General features: G+C 38.5%; 1 protein-coding gene across 3 annotated transcripts in view; it reads left to right on the top strand.

Moving 5' to 3' along the window:
• The window catches only part of VCAN (versican), a 116,887-nt gene that overhangs the window by 64,572 nt on the left and 34,575 nt on the right, over positions 1 to 17,740 (top strand). For 2 of the 3 annotated variants that reach the window (XM_036091246.2, XM_078067089.1), the window contains 2 exons: positions 7,537 to 12,765; positions 16,080 to 16,193. In XM_036091246.2, coding sequence (XP_035947139.2) covers positions 7,537 to 12,765; positions 16,080 to 16,193 — 5,343 coding nt within the window. The remainder of the gene's footprint in view (positions 1 to 7,536; positions 12,766 to 16,079; positions 16,194 to 17,740) is intronic. The other variant, XM_078067090.1, reaches the window with a different exon arrangement.

Raw genomic sequence — 17,740 nt, 5'->3', positions numbered from 1 at the left:
CGTTATCTGTATGGTTCTTTAGTTGTATCTTAAGAATTCGATCCGCTACTGCAATCAAAAGACAACAATTTCTTCAGCCTAAAATTCACATTTTTCAAAGGAAGTATTGAACTCTAATAGTAAACATTTTCTTTCTTGATGATAAAAACCTGAGCAGACATTCTTCCAACAAAATTCTCAAAGAGGGGCTGTGTGGCAAGAGTATGAAGGGCATTCATGTTTAAAGGATCCCTTCACTCACTTTAATTACGGAATACAGAATTTAGAATGGGAGGTGAGACAAAAATATAAACACAGCTAAGGAATTTATAAATAAGAAACAATATGACCTAAGTCCTGTGGCATACAAATCAAAGATACAACCAGTTTGGGCTGAGGAGTTTTAGAGAAGATGTCCTGGAGAACTGAGGCTTTAGCTGGATCATTCATAAATGCATGGGTGAAGTTCAAAGGAGGATTTGTGAAGCATTCCAAGTTGGGGGTGGGAGGGCTCTTCTTGAACGGAAGTTGAGCAGGGAATGAGGAGGATAATAAGAAAGGGACGTGGAGTTGCTGGGCTCCAAGGCAGAGAAGCAGAGAATTCTAACAGAGAACTGAAGGAAGAGGATAAATATGGGGACAGTCAATGGGACTGTTCGAACACCCTGTGTGAAGAGGTCAGGTGGAAGGAGGTGAGCAGAAACTATGGACTTTTGAAGAAAGGAGTAACATAATTGAAAATAACCTGGTGTCTGGCAAAGTTTATCTTACCAGCTATAATTTAGAGGTCTTAGAAAGGAAGTATAAGCATATTTATTTAGGGGAGGCAGTTGTTTTACTTTACTCAAAGCTTTTACTTAAATTTTAAATCCTTGATCCTGACTGAAGTGTTTTTCTGGTGTTAGGATATTTGGTACCTATCTATCTCTTTATCTATCTGTCATCTATCAAAGGCTTTGACAATGTTGGAGAACTAAAGTGAAAAAGATAATAAGTGTAATATTTTTGTTGGTTTTTGTTTGTTATATTTTTAAGCAACTGTGAAACCTAAATAACCTGGCTTACTTCTCTTTCATATAGCTCTTTCTCTTATTGTTCAGAAATGCTTGAAGGTCCCAAACTTACTTGATTATGCTCTCCAGGAAAGCCCTTGCTCTTTAAAAATTGGAAGTTATGAAGTCCCCGGGGCCTTTTTTATAAGTAAGAAAAGGCCACACTTGGTGATATCTCCTTAAGCGCACTTAGACCAGATGACTGTATCTAAACACATTCTTTCCACTTGAAGGAACAGCATCATTAGTGGATTATCTCAAGTTGGGGAAAAGAGATGATTCCCATTTATCATCCTCATAACATGTCTGCCTCTTAAATTTGAGGCCATCAGAAACACTTATGTTGTTTATACACATATATTACTTTGTGGGTATAAAATTCATGAATTGAGAAATACCAAGCTCCTTGCTCAGCAAGAGGAGGCTGTCAGTATAAGATAACATGCTTGGGAGTTGCACCAAATGAACCTCAGCTAGCAGAGTTAATAGGGAGATATGGGTCACAGAATCTAATGCTGGTCTCCCAACCTTTAATCTCTCTCATCTCTGGGGAGATTGAGTATTGATATAAATATCACTTGATTTTCAGTTATTGAGGTAATTAATTAAGGATGCAAAAATACCTGAAGAGATTTGGGGAGGGTGTTTATATCTTGATTACTAACGTCAATTTTTGTAACATATTGAGTTGGCATTATTTTTAGTGTCTCAAATTTTGAAAATATTGGAGGAATTTAGGATGTCTGAAACAATCTGATTGAAATTTATATTAGGTGGGAGTGCCTAGGTGGCTCAGTGGATTAAGCATCTGATTTCGGCTCAGGTGATCTCAGGGTCCTGGGATTGAGCCTGTATGGGGCTCCCTGCTCAGTGGGGAGTCTGCTTCTGCCTTTCCTCTGCCCCTACCCCTGCTAGTACGAACTCTCTCTCCCTCCCTCTCTCCCTCTCTCTCTTTCTCTCTCAAATAAATAAATAAAATCTTAAAAAAAAAAGTTTATATTAGGTGATTGTCTTTGCTTCCCGAGGTGCCAGCATTTTATTTTAAATTAAGAACACATCAAACGTGAATGAAATTGAGGCATTTGTTTCTGTCTGGCTGTTGGACCTATAGGTATGTGTCAGAAAACATATAAACATCTTAAAGAACTTCAAACTTCCTCTAAATTCTGTAAGTATTGCTCAGGCACTTCAGTATGGTTGCCTATTGTATTTTTAAAATAAGGAAACAAAATATTTCTGTTACACATTAAAATGAAATCCATTTTACTAAAGAAATGTGATCCTAATATATCTCTGCTGAGTAAATTGGTATATAGTTATATTTAATTAAAAGCTCTTAAACTTATATTGTAAAATTCCCCAAAGAGAATGTGAACTTTAGCCAGCTGCCTGTGCATCTTAGCAACTATATTTTGTGTCTGCTAACATCATGACTGGAAGATTGCGCTATGTCCACAAAATTCTGCCGTGAAGTACTTAAAAATACTTGGTGAATAATTTGAGGTCAGCTCGCAATTAAGCGTTATGTGAAAGGCCATTAAAAAATCTATTAACTGTGGTACTAGTATATTCAAGTCAAGCTGTAAAAATATATTCGTATAAACATAGAACGGATTATACATACACTGTGTAGAGTTCTGTGGTTCGACTCTTGAAATCCAAATAAAAGTTATATTATCCTTAGAATAAAATTCTAAAATAGAGAGTCTTTTATAAGGACTTGTTCATCTAAGAGCTGGGAACGTTAATTACTCCGTTAGGTTGCCCTGTTAATAGGAAATAGAGCAGATCATGATTTTGGAATAGTATACCTGCTTTTACAATAGCACAGGTGTCCCCGCCACCACACCCCACAAAGAAATTTTTATGGTTTGCAGTAATGGTAGTACTTATAACTACCTGATAACATGTGTGGTAGGTGGGGGTAGTAACAAGAATGAGGGATGAAAAAGTGATTTTAAAGACTGAATCACAAAAAGGAGCAAATAGGAGTCTGGGTGAGATGTCAGGTAGCAATGACAGGAGTATGGGGTGGTGGGAAAGAACTCGTCCATCCATACTGGGTAGATTTCAGAGCTCCACACCCCCTGTGAGATTTTAAAAGTATGGGAACGCACTAGCCACACTGACAGAATAAAATGTAGATTGATCTGTAGAGAATCTGTTGGTGGAAAAAAATTACCTTTAAAGCCCTAGATAATGGACATTTCCCTCACCCTCAAAACAATATTAAGAAATCTGATGAAACCATTTGGAAGCTGACACAACTTATTTAAACAATGAATATTAGTCACTTAATTGTGAGACTAGGGAAAAAGGAAACAAAATAATTTCAGCTCTTATTTTGTATCTGTTTTATTTAAGAATTCCCCTTTAGTAGAACATTTTTGTGATACACATCAAATGAGCACTTTTTAAAATATATCTCTTCTTCTCAGTCACTCTTTAGTGTGATGCGCTGATAGTTCTTTGGTGATTGCCAGCCTCGTGGTACAATGAGAAGCGTGAGACAAAACAGCTTAAGATGATTCTATGTTTTCTACTATTCTGAAAGCAAGTCAGATCAGATACTTGGGAGGCAGGTGCAAGAAGGAATCCTAGATTAAATGTAATGATTGATAGTTTGCAATATGTACACTCAAAAATTTTCCTTTTCAAATAAAGAGAAAAGAGTTTAGTAAGGCCATTTTTCTAACCTATTGGAAAGAGCATGTGTTTGAAAGAGAGAGAGAGGCAGGCAGACAGACAAACAGACTTGGAAGATATTCTTGGAGGTCCTAGGTCTCTATAGAGTTGGTAAGCAAGTGTCTGCAATACAGTCTGATACATAATAGGTAGTACATTTTATGCAGTCAGTTGCCTTCTGGGAAGATAATACAGTTGGGTGGCATGCACGGTTGTGGTAGTGAATTTAATTTTGTGTGCAAAAACCAGTATGAAACCAACTGTTCGTGAAGAATATGCAAAGGCCAACTCTGCTATGTTTGTATTGCTGTGATTGAAATATTGTCATATTTACTTAGGTTAGAAAATGGAATATATTGCATCTAACAGTTGAATCTTTTAGTAAAATGTTCTGATACAGTAGTCTACAATGCTAACGGAAGTCCCCATAGATTCATGTGCAATAAGAAATGTTGAAGTTCATTATCCAAGTGGAAACTGGACTAAAACAATGTTATACTTTGTTCATTGGAACTAAAATGAGAGAATATAAAGTGAATGCCAGGGTCTTTTATTAATTGAATTAAGTAGATTTAATAAGAATTGATAGTCAATGAAATTATTATATAAATTGTTGATTTACAATTATAGTTTTTCTTTGTTTTCTATCCTGGGGGCGGGGGAAACATTTTATTTGAAATTATTCATTCCTTTGTAAAACATCTAAGTGAACATCATGACATGTCGGTTCCTTTGACACACAGATAGTTGATACACTGACATACCTTAGTGTCTTCTCTCTTTCTCTCTGCTTTTCTTCACCCCACTAATTTTTAGAGCTACCAACATCCTACATTGATGGGACCTCCATTTATATTCACTAAGAAGATCATGGGATATGTTTATATCAGGTTTTCTTTTTTTACTATTTTTTTAAGTAAGGAATTTATGTAGAAACCTATATAAACCTATACAGGCAATGAGTGTTGTTTGTCCTGTTCCTGGCCTAGGAGTTTATAAATAAACACTATTAAGCAGTCATTTCCTTATTTATCCCATGTTTGTTTGGAGAAGCTTGGCTGAATGGTTAGTTTTATCTCCATTATTTGTAAAACAGTACAAAATGTGGTGGGGATTCTTTATATGCTTGACACAGACCTATGTGTTTCTTATTTAAAATTCTTTCCATATTTAAATGAAAGATATTGTGTGAATTTAGTGTCTGTGTGTGTGATAATTCTTGAGGTGAATTCTGGTTTTATTTACACCTCATGAAACCTAATGCAAAAGGTTGAATGCAAAACGAGAGTATTAACAATTGAAGATATGCATATTTTTGAAGCTCCAGTTAGACGCTATAAAGTTGTACAAAATAGTTTAACTGAGTCTGGCTTACCTCAACTATGTTAAAATAGTATTAGCAATGAAAGACTACTTAATTTGTTGATTAGATAAAATTACTGATGTGATATTTCAAAAGATTCATTTGTACAAAGGCATTTAAAACGTATTCACATATACATATTGTACATATGCATATATATTATCACACATTTTTTTTCATAGCAAAACAGTGGGCTTCATTGCAAGCCATATTAAGAGGTGTTATTATCTGAAGATCTTAAAAGTGTCCTCTTTTAAAACATACACCATGAGACACTGTAAGATCACAGTAACAACTTCAGTGATCTAATATTGAACGAGCTTATGCTTTTAATTATACTTTTTTGAAAAAATGTAAGGCATTTAGTCATGTTCTTGTTTGGCAATTAGGAGTTGTTACAGCATCTGTGGCAGAAATCATTTGTCTTGGGCGCCTGGGTGGCTCAGATGATTGGGCATCTGCCTTCGGCTCAGGTCATGATCCCAGAGACCCGGGATCGAGTCCCGCATCGGGCTCCCTGCTCCTTGGGAGCCTGCTTCTCCCTCTGCCTCTCTCTCTCTCTGTCTCTCATGAATAAATAAATAAAATCTTTAAAAAAAAATAAAAATAAAAATAAAAAATAAAAAAAAATAAAAAAAAAGAAATCATTTGTCTTCATTTTATATTTTTGTAATGTACTAGAGTTACACGTTGATCTCACTTCTCTTATGGTAGAAGTATTTTTTATTCATTTGACTACCCATAAGCTCTTGTGTCCATAGTTGAAAGGCTGAATGTCTGAGGTGGAATGAGAAGGAGATTTGGTTATAGGGCATATGGTTAGGGTAAGAATAACCCAGTCCTATGCAAGTAATAGTTTATGGAGATTACGCAGTGAAGATGTGATGGGATACAGAAAAGAGTTTTCTTTTTTGCTTTTATTAGGGCCAAAGGGATAAAGGTAAATATAGTATATGTCTTCCAGTTCCATAAAAGTCTTGTGGTCTTTGGTTTTCTAAGCAAACCATAGTTAAAAACATAGAGGAGTTTCTTAGAGTTTTTACTGATAGTTCATATACTTCTGAATTTATTTTGGTGCATAAAGAATACAGGCAAGACCCGTTCCTTCTCAATAGGGTTTTTTCCTCGTCTGACTTGTCAGTAAATGCTAGATGTTGATCCTTTCATGCATGGAAAGGAGTGGCTTCTTGCTACAGGAACAATCTCCCTACTAATGGGGGACAGGGGTGGCTCCGTCGTAATTATTCCTTCTGTAAGTTGCTCAGGTTTCGCCTGAGCATTTGTGGCATGAATTGGGGCTCAGCCAAAAATGAATTCTGCAGCAGTATTCCTGGGGTGGGAGAGCGAGACACTGTGCAGTCCTCCATGCTGCTCTTTGTCTTCTTCATGGGTCCTTGCATGCACAGGCACCTTTCACCGTGACACTGGGACAAGGACAGCTGCAGTGGCAGAACTCTGTCCTCGGACAACTGAATTCCACTCTGATAAAAGTGATACAACCCAGAATTCCTCCTTCCTGGTGCCCAGACAAGGGTTTGGCTGGTGTATTTCTGGAAGCAGAAGAGCCCATGGAGCTTAGTGGTTGGTACCTTATAGCAATTTACAATCTAGGGAGTGCTCTGAGGATATGTGTTACTTAAATTATGCTAGTTTGGATGTTTAGGTATGACTCCTGAACTTCCGTTGGAGAAAATGTTAATAAAAAGAACTGTATGTAACTGACCCAATCCAGATCGCCTCTCATGAAGGACAAAGGTGTAAAGCATGGTGGGCTCTTCCTTCCTTCCTGGTGTTCTCAGTGAGCTCTCCCTGCGCAGAGCCCCCCATGCAGGGCTTCCTGTCCTGGTGTCTGGTCCATGGCTGCAGCCTACGCAGCTAAATCTTGTCTCACTGTTACACTGGGGAGGGACTGTTGATGCACTGTGAAAAGGCTATAAAGAAACCTCTCTTTTACTTTTCTGGAAACAGTCTTCTCTAGGACGGATTATGGCAAGAGAAGGAATCTCTTCCCATTTCCTTATTGAATAGAGGGTGTCTCAGCCTCCCCTTACATAAAACAGTAATCGCTTACTTTTTCTGTATGATCTGGTCAAATGGTCTTAATTTTTCTTTTTTTTTCAGTTCACATGCATATGAATTCCCACATTTCATGATTACAATGTACATATGTGACTCCTTGTTTCATTTTAAGGGCCTTGCTTTGTTAGACATGTTGAAGAGTTCTCATAACCTGTTTCTATAATCTTATATTGGATTTATTTTTCCTATTGTTAATGTGACTCCACAAATTTGGAGACTGAGAACCATGTGTAGAAGGGTGATTGCACTTTATGTGAAAAGATTTGAATCCTTCCTTGTGTGCGTGAGTGTGATCAGCCAGCCTTGCTATCGATTTCTTCTGTCATACACTGCCAAATCTTCTATTCAAGTATTGTGAAAACTCTTTGTTTTTTTCAGGTCGAATGAGTGATTTGAGTGTAAGTGGTCATCCAATAGATTCAGAATCTAAAGAAGATGAACCTTGTAGTGAAGAAACAGATCCAGAGCACGATCTAATTGCTGAAATTTTACCCGAGTTAATTGAACTAGATCTGTACCACAGTGAAGAAGACGAAGGGGAAGACGAAGAGTGTGCAAACGCTACTGACGTAACGACCACCCCATCAGTGCAGTACATTAACGGCAAACATCTGGTCACCACGGTGCCCAAGGACCCAGAAGCAGCAGAAGCTAGGCGTGGCCAGTTTGAGAGTGTTGCACCTTCTCAAAATCTTTCAGACAGCAGTGAAAGTGAAACGCATCCGTTTGTGATAGCTGATCCTGGATTGTCTACTGCCGTGCAACCTAACGAGTCGCAAGAAACAACTGAGTCGCTTGAACTTACGTGGAAGCCCGAGACTTACCCTGAAACACCTGAACATTTTTCAAGTGGTGAGCCTGATGTTTTCCCCACAGCCCCGTTCCATGAGGGAGAAGCCACAGAGGGGCCAGAATCGGTCACAGAGAGGGGGCCTGAACTTGATAATCTGGTCCATGAACATATAGAACCTGTACCTCTGTTTTCTGAAGAGTCTTCAGGAGATGCTGCCATTGACCAAGAATCTCAAAAAATGATCTTTTCAAGGGCTACTGAAGGAACATTTGGTGAAGAGGCAGATAAAAGTACTTCTATCACGTATACTCCAAGTATAGTTCCAAGTTCTGTGTCAGCCAATGTTTCAGAGGAAGTATCGGTTGCCTTCATAGGAAATGCCCTCCCTGATGGCCCATTGCCCACTGTAGAAAACTGGGTAGAAATAACCCCTAGAGAAAATGTAGAGCTCTCAGGGAGTCCTTCAATCCCATTTCCAGAAGGCTCTGGAGAAGCAGAAGAAGATAAAAATAAAATGTTCACTGTGACAACTGATTTATCACAGAGAAATACTATGGATACACTGGTTACTTTAGACACCAGCAAGATCATGATCACAGAAGGTCTTTTTGATATTCCTGCAACGACCTTTTATTCCATTTCTCAACAACCTTCTGCAGAAGTCGTGCCTACCAAATTTGGAGGGGAAACAGACACTTCTGAGTGGGTGTTCAGTACAGCTCTTGAAGGAAAGAAGAGGAAAGATGAGGAGAAGGGAACCCCAAGTACAGCTCCTACAGTTCAGGTGCATTCATCTACACAGAGATTAGATCAATTGATTTTACTCTCTGAATTAGAAAGCTCAAGTGAAGCTACATCTAGCGATTCAGCATCTACTACCAGGAACAGGTTTATGTCCTCGACAAAACCCACAGAATCTGAAAAGGAAATGACAAGTTCTACTCTTGTCTTTACAGAAACGAATGTTTTAGATGGTCTGGGGGCACAGACTGCTGAGCCCAGCAGTAGCAGTCAACCTGGGGCTCAGGGGGGGCTGTCCGCTGTTCCAGGGAGCCCCGCCTCTCTCTCTATGGAGCTGGGCTCTGGGGAAGCTGCTGCTGACCCAGAAATAGCCACTGTTTCTTCATTTTCATTAAGTTTAGAGTCTGAAATTCCAACCAGAAAGGAGATAGCTGGCACTCTGTCTCCCCATGTGGAAACTATATTCCCTTTTGAGCCAACAGGATTAGTTTTGAGCACTGTAATGGACAGAGAGGTGGCTGAAATTATAAGCCAAACATCCAAAGAGAACTTGATTTCAGAGGTCTCAGGAGAACAAAATCGTGGGCCAGAAATAAAGGGCATTTCTACAGATTTTCCTTTGGAAGAAGATTTCAGTGGTGACTTTAGAGAGTACTCAACAGTAACTTATCCCATAGCAAAAGAAGAAACAGTAATGATGGAAGGCTCTGGGGATGCAGCATTTAAGGATACCCAGATTTCATCATCTGTGATACCTACTTCAGATCACAGCAACCACAGAGCTGACTCAGAAGGACCCAATAGCACCTCTGTCAGCATTTCCACCTTCCCCTGGGAAGAGTTCACAGCCTCAGCTGAGGGCTCAGGTGAGCAGCTGGTCTCGGTAAGCAGCAAGGTGGACCAAGTGTTTCCCGGTGCTATGGGAAATGTTTCTGGTACAGATTCCCCATTTATTGACCAAGGATTGGGAGAAGAAGGTGCTGTTAATGAAGCCGATAAAAGGATCACCATTTTACCAACAGCAGAAGCTAAAGGTACTGAAGCCGCAACAGAAAAGGGAGAAGTGACAGTCAATGGCACAGTTTCAGTGAACTTTCGCCAGACTATGGAGCCAGCCAAATTATGGTCCATGCAAGAAGTCAACCCTGTAAGGCAAGGAACTGAACGTGAGACAGCATCAGAGGAGAAGATTCAAGAACCAAAATCTTTTGAATCCCCTCAAAGCTCTGTTGCACCAGAACAAACAATTTTTGATTCACAAACATTTACTGAAACTGGACTCCGAGCCACAGATTATTCTACGCTAACAGTGAAGAGAACTGACAGTACTGGTGAGGAAATGGAGAAGGAAGGCATTTCCTTCGCTGATGTGTCTACTCCAGATCCAGAGGCAAAGGGCTTGGAACCCTATACTGCTCTCCCTGACATTACCAAAAAATCCCATTTTTTCTTAGCTACTACCTCAGTGACTGAATCTTTATCAGCTGAAAGTGTAGTTACAGATTCTCCAATCCAAAAGGAGGAAACTCTAAAACCTTTTCCCAAAGTTGTGAGGCCCACAGTGAAAGAGTCAGATACCGATCTTTTATTCTCTGGACTGGGATCAGGAGAAGAATGGGCTACTACGGCATCAGTGAATTTTACTGAAACGGAACAAATCACTACCACATTCTCTCCCCAGGCTTCTCACATGGAGAGTTTAGAAACCAGCCTCATAAGTGATACAACCAAAGACTATGAGGAAATGGAAAATGTAGCAAATGAAGTTAGACCACCCATTTCCAAAACAGACAGCCTCTCTGAAGGTATTGAGACAGCATCCAGCCCAACCTTACTAGAAATTTTAAGTGACACCAGAACTGAAGGACCTTCTATGGCACCTCTCACTTTCTCCACAGATACTGAAAATCCTCAAAATCAGACCCATGGTCGGGCAGAAGAAATCCAGACTAGTAGACTACAACCAATGACTGAACAAGTCTCTAACGAGAATTCTTCAACAGCAGAAACAAAAGAAACGGCAACCCCTCCCTCTGATTTTCTGGCTAGAACTTATGGTCTTGAAATGGCCACAGGATTTGTTACATCACCAAAACCATCTGACTTGCTTTATGAACATTCTGGAGAGGGATCTGGGGAATTGGATATGGTTGATTTAGTCCACACTTCTGGAACTACTCAGGCAACCAGGCAAGGAAGCACCACATTTGTTTCTGATAGATCCCTGGAAAAACATCCTGAGGTTCCAAGTGCTAAAGCTGTTACTGTTGATGGATTTCCAACAGTTTCAATGTTGCTGCCTCTTCATTTAGAGCAGAATGAAAGCTCCCCTGATCCAACTAGCACACTGTCAAATACAGTGTCATACGAGAGGTCCACAGAAGATGCTGCAGATAGTTTCCAAGACCATCTCAGAGGATTTGAGGATTCCACTGTAAAACCTAACAGAAGAAAAACCACTGAAAACATCATTATAGATCTGGACAAAGAGGACAAGGATTTAATATTGACAATTACAGAGAGTACCATCCTTGAAATTCTACCTGAGCTGACATCAGATAAAAATACTATCATAGATATTGATCACACTAAACCTATATATGTAGACATCCTTGGAATGCAAACAGACATAGATCCAGAGGTACTATCAGGACCACATGGCAGTAGTGAAGAAAGCGCTCAAGTGCAAGAGAAGTATGAGGTAGCTGTTAACCTTTCTTTAACTGAAGAGAACTTTGAGGGCTCTGGTGACCCTCTTCTGGCTAACTACACTCAGACAACACGTAATGAATCGATACCTTCTGAAGACAGAAGCCACTTAGATCCCATGGGCTTTACCTTCACAACTGAGCTCCCTGTTCCTAGCATAGAAACAGAATTAGATATTTTGCTTCCCACAGTGACATCCCTGCCCCTTCCTAGTACATCTGCCACAGTTAATCCAGAGACTGAAGAACCAAAAATTGAAGCAAAAGCCCTGGATGATGTCTTTGAATCAAGTACCTTGTCTGATGGTCAAGCTATTGCAGACCAAAGTGAAGTAATATCAACATTGGGCCATTTGGAGACACAGGATGAGTATGAAGAAAAGAAACATGTAGGTCCTTCGTTTCAGCCAGAATTCTCATCAGGAGCCGAGGAGGCACTGATCGATCCTACACCCTACGTAAGTATTGGTACTATGCACCTTATGGCTCAGAGTTTAACAGAGGCACCTAACATGATAGAAGGATCCAATCCCTCAGATTACACTGATACAACATCAGCAGTTTCAGCTTTTGCCAAGTTGTCCTCTCAGACACCATCATCTCTGCTCACTGTCTACTTAGGCAGTGGAGCCTCTGAACATGCAGAAGACCCCCCAGCGAGTGCTCTGCCTGGTACAGATGCTGGCACATCTCAGAGGTCTCTAGGAAAACTTGCAGATATTGAGGTGACTTTCACATCATCGACTGAAGAGCTCGTTCACATAACCGAGCCTCCATCCTTATCTCCTGACACTGGATTAGAACCTTCAGAAGATGAAAGTCATCCTAAGTTATTAGAACACATGGAAACTTCTCCCACAGAACTGACTGCTGAAGAGGGAACTGAGATTCTCCAAGATTCCCAAACCCAAACCAATATTCGACTTTCTGAAGAAACAATGAAGAGCAGTATTCGAACCACTGAGCCTGGAACTGTGGTCATAACCGCAGGTGACATTAAGTTAGAAGGTGCTACACTGTGGCCACATTCTACTTCTGCTTCTGCAGTTTATGGAGTTGAGGCAGATGTCGTGCCTCAGCCCAGCCCACAGACTTCTGAGAGGCCCACCGTTCCTTCCTCTCTGGAAATAAACCCTGAAACACAAGCAGCTTTGATCAGAGGGAAGGATTACACAGTAGCAGCATCAGAAGAGAAAGTAGCGGCGAGAATTCTTGATTCCAATAATCAGGCAACAGTAAGCATTGCAGAGTTAAATACTGAGCTTGCAACACCGTCATTTTCCCTTCTGGAAACTTCTAATGAAACCGGTTTCCTGATTGGCATTAATGAAGAGTCAGTGGAAGGCACAGCAGTCTATTTACCAGGTAAGGTCACAACATTGATAAATCTGTTTCCAAACTTGGAAACAGTCCCTTGGTCCTAACACATCTATGCATATAGTTTTTATTGTGATATTAAATCAGTGGAGAATTTTATATTATTCACATAATAACAGGACAGACCACATTACTGAGGCCATAATTAGATGCAAAGAAAGTGAGTGTAGATTATTTCTGGGCTTTATGGATATCCTTTGTATTCTTCTGGGTTTTAGAGACAACCTATGATTGCGACATAGGAAAAGTGAAATTGTTAATGGTGTAAAAATTCAATTTGGTTTTACCCGTAACTAAAATATTGCTTTGTCATATGCCCTGTAGTTATACATCTTAGTTAAAAACAGGGGGAAAAAAAATCCCATTTTTAAAAATCTCTCATTGATGGGTGCTATTATGGCAATATCAAAATCTGTCAGGCCTTTAAAATTTTTTGAGTAGTAAATAACTCTAATAAACATTCACTATAGTTTGTGTAATATCAGTTATCAGTTCATACTTTTATGTAATTTCCTTGCTCCAGATAGTCTGCCTAATGCTTCTAGCACAGCGCCTAGCCAGAGTGGGTATGTATTTGCGCCCTGCTTGTCGAAAAAGGATTTCTGTTTTTTTGTTTTGTTTTGTTTTGTTTTTTACCTGAATGGACAGGAAGCATGAGTTTGATATTGGTTCACACAGACTCTCTTATATGATCACAAAAATGCTGTGTTGTTATTATCATCATCCCCATATTATTATCCCTACTTAAAAGGGTGGGATGTGGATGTTCAGAGAAGTTCTGTAATTTGCCGGGGGTTGCGTAGCCACACACACCATGGCATTGGTGGGATTTGAACCCAGATCAGCTCCACGCCAAAGTCATGGTCTTTTCATTGCTCTTTCCTGGTTTCCAGTTAATATAGTATAAAAGTGAATAATTGACATTTAATGATTTATAAGCCAGAAATCTTGGAATATTTACTTTGTAGAATATATTTCCTTTTCGTCTAGCTTGATAATGGTGAGAAGTCTTCTTTAACAGGGTATTTTCTAGTAATGTTATTTAAATAACAATGTCAGTGGAATCCACAAATAGCCATTACCACCTAGTGACCTAGATAAGAAAAAAAAAAATCAGTACTTCAAGGGCTGTGTTGTTGAAAATATGTTTTATTTTAATGAATATGTTTTACAGCATGGCTATGCTTAGGATTATTCTCCCGATCATTTCAATGTTATCTTTTGTGCCAGTAATGCTTCTGTGTGTTGTGCTTCAGATAGAGTAAAATAATCAATCATAAAGTGCAACTTTTATAAATGACTTGAAGTATTTTATGAATAAAATTAATCAGAGGTGGTCGATGGATTTTTTTTTTGCTGTCACTCTATATTTAATTTGTAAATGATAACCTAGTAATCTGGCCAGTATTTATTCTCTTATAATTTAGTTGAAAATACCTCAGGTTGGTGAAAATACAATACAGAAATCATTGTTAAGTCATAGAGAGTTAGGTTTGACAGATGGATGAGAAATGTGTACCAGTAATCCAGACCACAGTATTTACTTAGAATGAGAGCTTGCGTCTTCATTACAAAGCAAATTGTGACTTTAGGCGAATTCGGTAAACAGCAGCTCACGTCGGATTGCCTGGTTTCTCTGTCGCAGGTTCAGCTTTCAGAGAGTAATACAAACTGTTTAGGGAAGAACAGAATTTGTCAAAACAAAACTTTTCTCCTAACCTAAACTACTTTAGGTTCACAGAAGGACCCACTTTCTTGCCAAGTCCTTGTCCCATAGTCTCAGCATGGTGTCTGGAGTCTGTGGTGGGAATAATAACAATACTTCACATTTGTGTGGCACATCACAGTTTATCAAGCGCTGTCACATACGTGTCATTTTGGTTTTGCACCGAGGGCAGCGCGTAGATGTGTTGTGGACGGCATCCTTGACAGAGAAACAGTGTACTTTCAAAGGCAGAAGGCTAAAATGGCTAGGGAGATTTTGCATATTTTTAGAACTATAGGAGAAAGGGTCTTAGAAAAATTGGGGTTATATTTGAAGAAGTAGGTGTAAGCATCTGAATCAACCTGATTATAATGTTGAACCCATAGATGTGAATGTAGTATCTATCAAGTCTTTCTTGTAGTCCCGAGTTTACCTAACACTTGGAAAGTTTGAGTTTGACTTTCTTGTGTGGAAAGACTCAGTTACCTTCTAGAGCAGTGCCTGCTTATTCCAATATTCCTTAAGTTCGTGTTTCTTAAGTAGATATCTTTTTTCATGTGTAATTACTTCAGGGTTTCGGGACTGAAGATTCTTGAAAATATGGTTTTTATTCCATATCTAGCCTATTTATCTCAATTATTTTGTAAGACTTTCAACTCTTATCTGGATTTTTGAACATTTTGAAACATAAGCAATTCTGAAAAAGCATTCAAATAATAAATAGAAGCGACTCATGTAAATACAATTATCCAAGCAATACCACAGAATAATATATGTGCTTGAAGTATTGTAGAAGTATTTGCCTTTAGGAAACATATTTTAAAGTGTTTCTTCTCAGAAATTTGTGTCTCTGGCCTTTACATTTATCTTCTAGGACTGTTGATTTTATTTGTGTTTTAATAAGAAAATTGTAATAAAAATTTGGGGTTTCAAAAAAATTGGGAGTCTCATTTTAGGTGAGATTTTTGTCTTTGGGTGTGTTTTTATACAGTAGAGTTTAATTTATGTGTTGCTTTTCTTCAAGTATAGTTTAAAGGAGTACATTTGGAACGTGTTTTTGGAAAAAGCATATTAATGTAGCAGAAGAGACTTCAGTGCACACTTTCGAAGAAAAACAGTTTCTGAGCATTAAGTGGTAAAAGGCAATAATAATTCAAATGATGATAACAAGCCAAACTGCTAAAAAGAATGCATGTTTTGTGTATCCAGCCATTTCACATGAACTAACCTCGTTTAAAAGAATACATTTTCCATTCACTGTGCACATATGTGTAATCATTTTTGACTAAAATCAATTGCCATTATCATGCCGACTAAATCTGCAGTAGAATATATTAGTTGCCAGATACTGTACAAATTATTGTTTAAAAATAATGATGACTGAATCCCAGAAATGAATAGAATGCAATTTGTAACAATTAGTTGTAATGCCAAGAAACACTCCAGAGAGTAAAGTTAATGTTAATTTTTATGCGTAGTATCTAAATTGCTATGGTAAAGCTTATATTATGGTAGCAGTCAGTGGCAATTTATGCTACAATATATTAAAACCTGGATATGAGCCTAATTGTTTTTCTTACTTTCCTGAACATGGTAGGACCTGATCGTTGCAAAACGAACCCGTGCCTTAATGGAGGCACCTGTTATCCTACTGAAACTTCCTACGTATGTACCTGTGTGCCGGGATTCAGTGGCGACCAGTGTGAACTTGGTAAGATGTTCTTGTCTGAAAGAGTGTAATGCTTTTCCAGAAGATATATTGGGGCAGAATTTATATTGCTCAAAGGATTTCAGGGAAACCCATGTGTAGATGAATTATTTGTTAAATGACGTTAAAATCATGGAGTAATTTAAGTAGAGTCTGGGAAATGGGGACAGGTGTTTACTGAATTTTGTTAATATACCCAAAACTCAGTGAAGCTTTCTGAGGTGAACTGTGTCTTTTTATATTTTTTCCAGATAGGCTTTACAAATGTAAAGTTGCATAAATAGTAAGGAAATATTTTAATCTCCTTCCCCAAATCTGCATATCAATAATCAATTTAAATACAAAAAAATATTAAAAAGCTGTATTTAAAAGATGAGGGAGTTTAGTTTTTGTGTTTTGAGTTAACTTGCTCCTCTGAGGTGGAATGGGCAGGATCCTTCTCTGGGTGTCTCCAGAGGCCAGCCTAACCCACCTCTACCTCAGTAAGTTTTGAGGTGGTTGTCCTCCTCTTCTTTAATATCATTGTCTGTTTACTAAATCAGTTCCTTTCACTCTCATTTTTATTTAGGTTTCCTTTTTTTTTTTTTTTTTTTAAAAGACCCCAGTTCTGATTTGGGTAAATATGGATAGACCTTTCCTCTGAGAAAAGAGATAATGAGAATACACTGGCCAGGTGATCCTTTTAGAGGTCCCATAAAGGTTTTTTCCTACGAATGAGTAAAGAAGGCCCATGGATAATGCTTTAGATTACACAGAAATATTGAGATAAAATCCTCAACATTCATATTAAAAGAGTGCTTGTCTTTAAAAAAATAGTCAATGGAGCTAGTCAGCTCTATCTGTGTGCTAACTAGTAGGGACATAGAAATAGCAATAGATTACATTTAAGGAATAATTACATCTTAAGTATCATATTTACCTATATATGTATAAAAGCATCTCTTTGGCCCCCATTCTGTTTTACATTAAAGTCAATTTAAAATAATGTAATGAGTTAATATCTGTGAAGCTGTTAGAACAGTGGCCGGCACTTAGCAAGCATCATAAAAGTGTTTGGTATCACTGCTGTGTAATATCATCATTACCAAGGCCATTTCCTTAGGTACCCATACATTATATACCTCTTGGAAACTTAATGTATTGTGTATAAGTCATATGTTTTAATATTCTTTTTATTTAATATAAGCATAAATTAAATTTTTAGTGGAATTGCAAACTGCTGAGAGAATAAAGCATTAATTTCATCAGAGATCATGGAGGTCTGGGTAGAAAGGTGGCACTTACTAAGATCTTAAAGTTGGGAGGATTTTGATAGCTGGTGGGGCGAGACTCAGACACAGCAAACAAAGGCACAGACACCCGGACTGCAGAATACATTTGGGTGACTGCGAGTATTCCAGGTATGCCTATTTATGGGTTTGTGGGAGAAAATCCTTGAAAGCAGGTTGGATCTCGATAGGTCTGAGAAGGTTCTGAATCCAGCGTACCGACGAGTTTACTTCCTACTCTAGTAGAGTGATTTTGACTTCAGTGGGCATCAAAATCATGGG

This window comes from Halichoerus grypus, chromosome 2 (genome assembly GCF_964656455.1).
Source record: "Halichoerus grypus chromosome 2, mHalGry1.hap1.1, whole genome shotgun sequence".
Classification (NCBI taxonomy): Eukaryota; Metazoa; Chordata; class Mammalia; order Carnivora; family Phocidae; genus Halichoerus; species Halichoerus grypus.
Note: the sequence above shows the minus strand (reverse complement) of the source record. Positions and strands in the feature narration are given on the sequence as shown.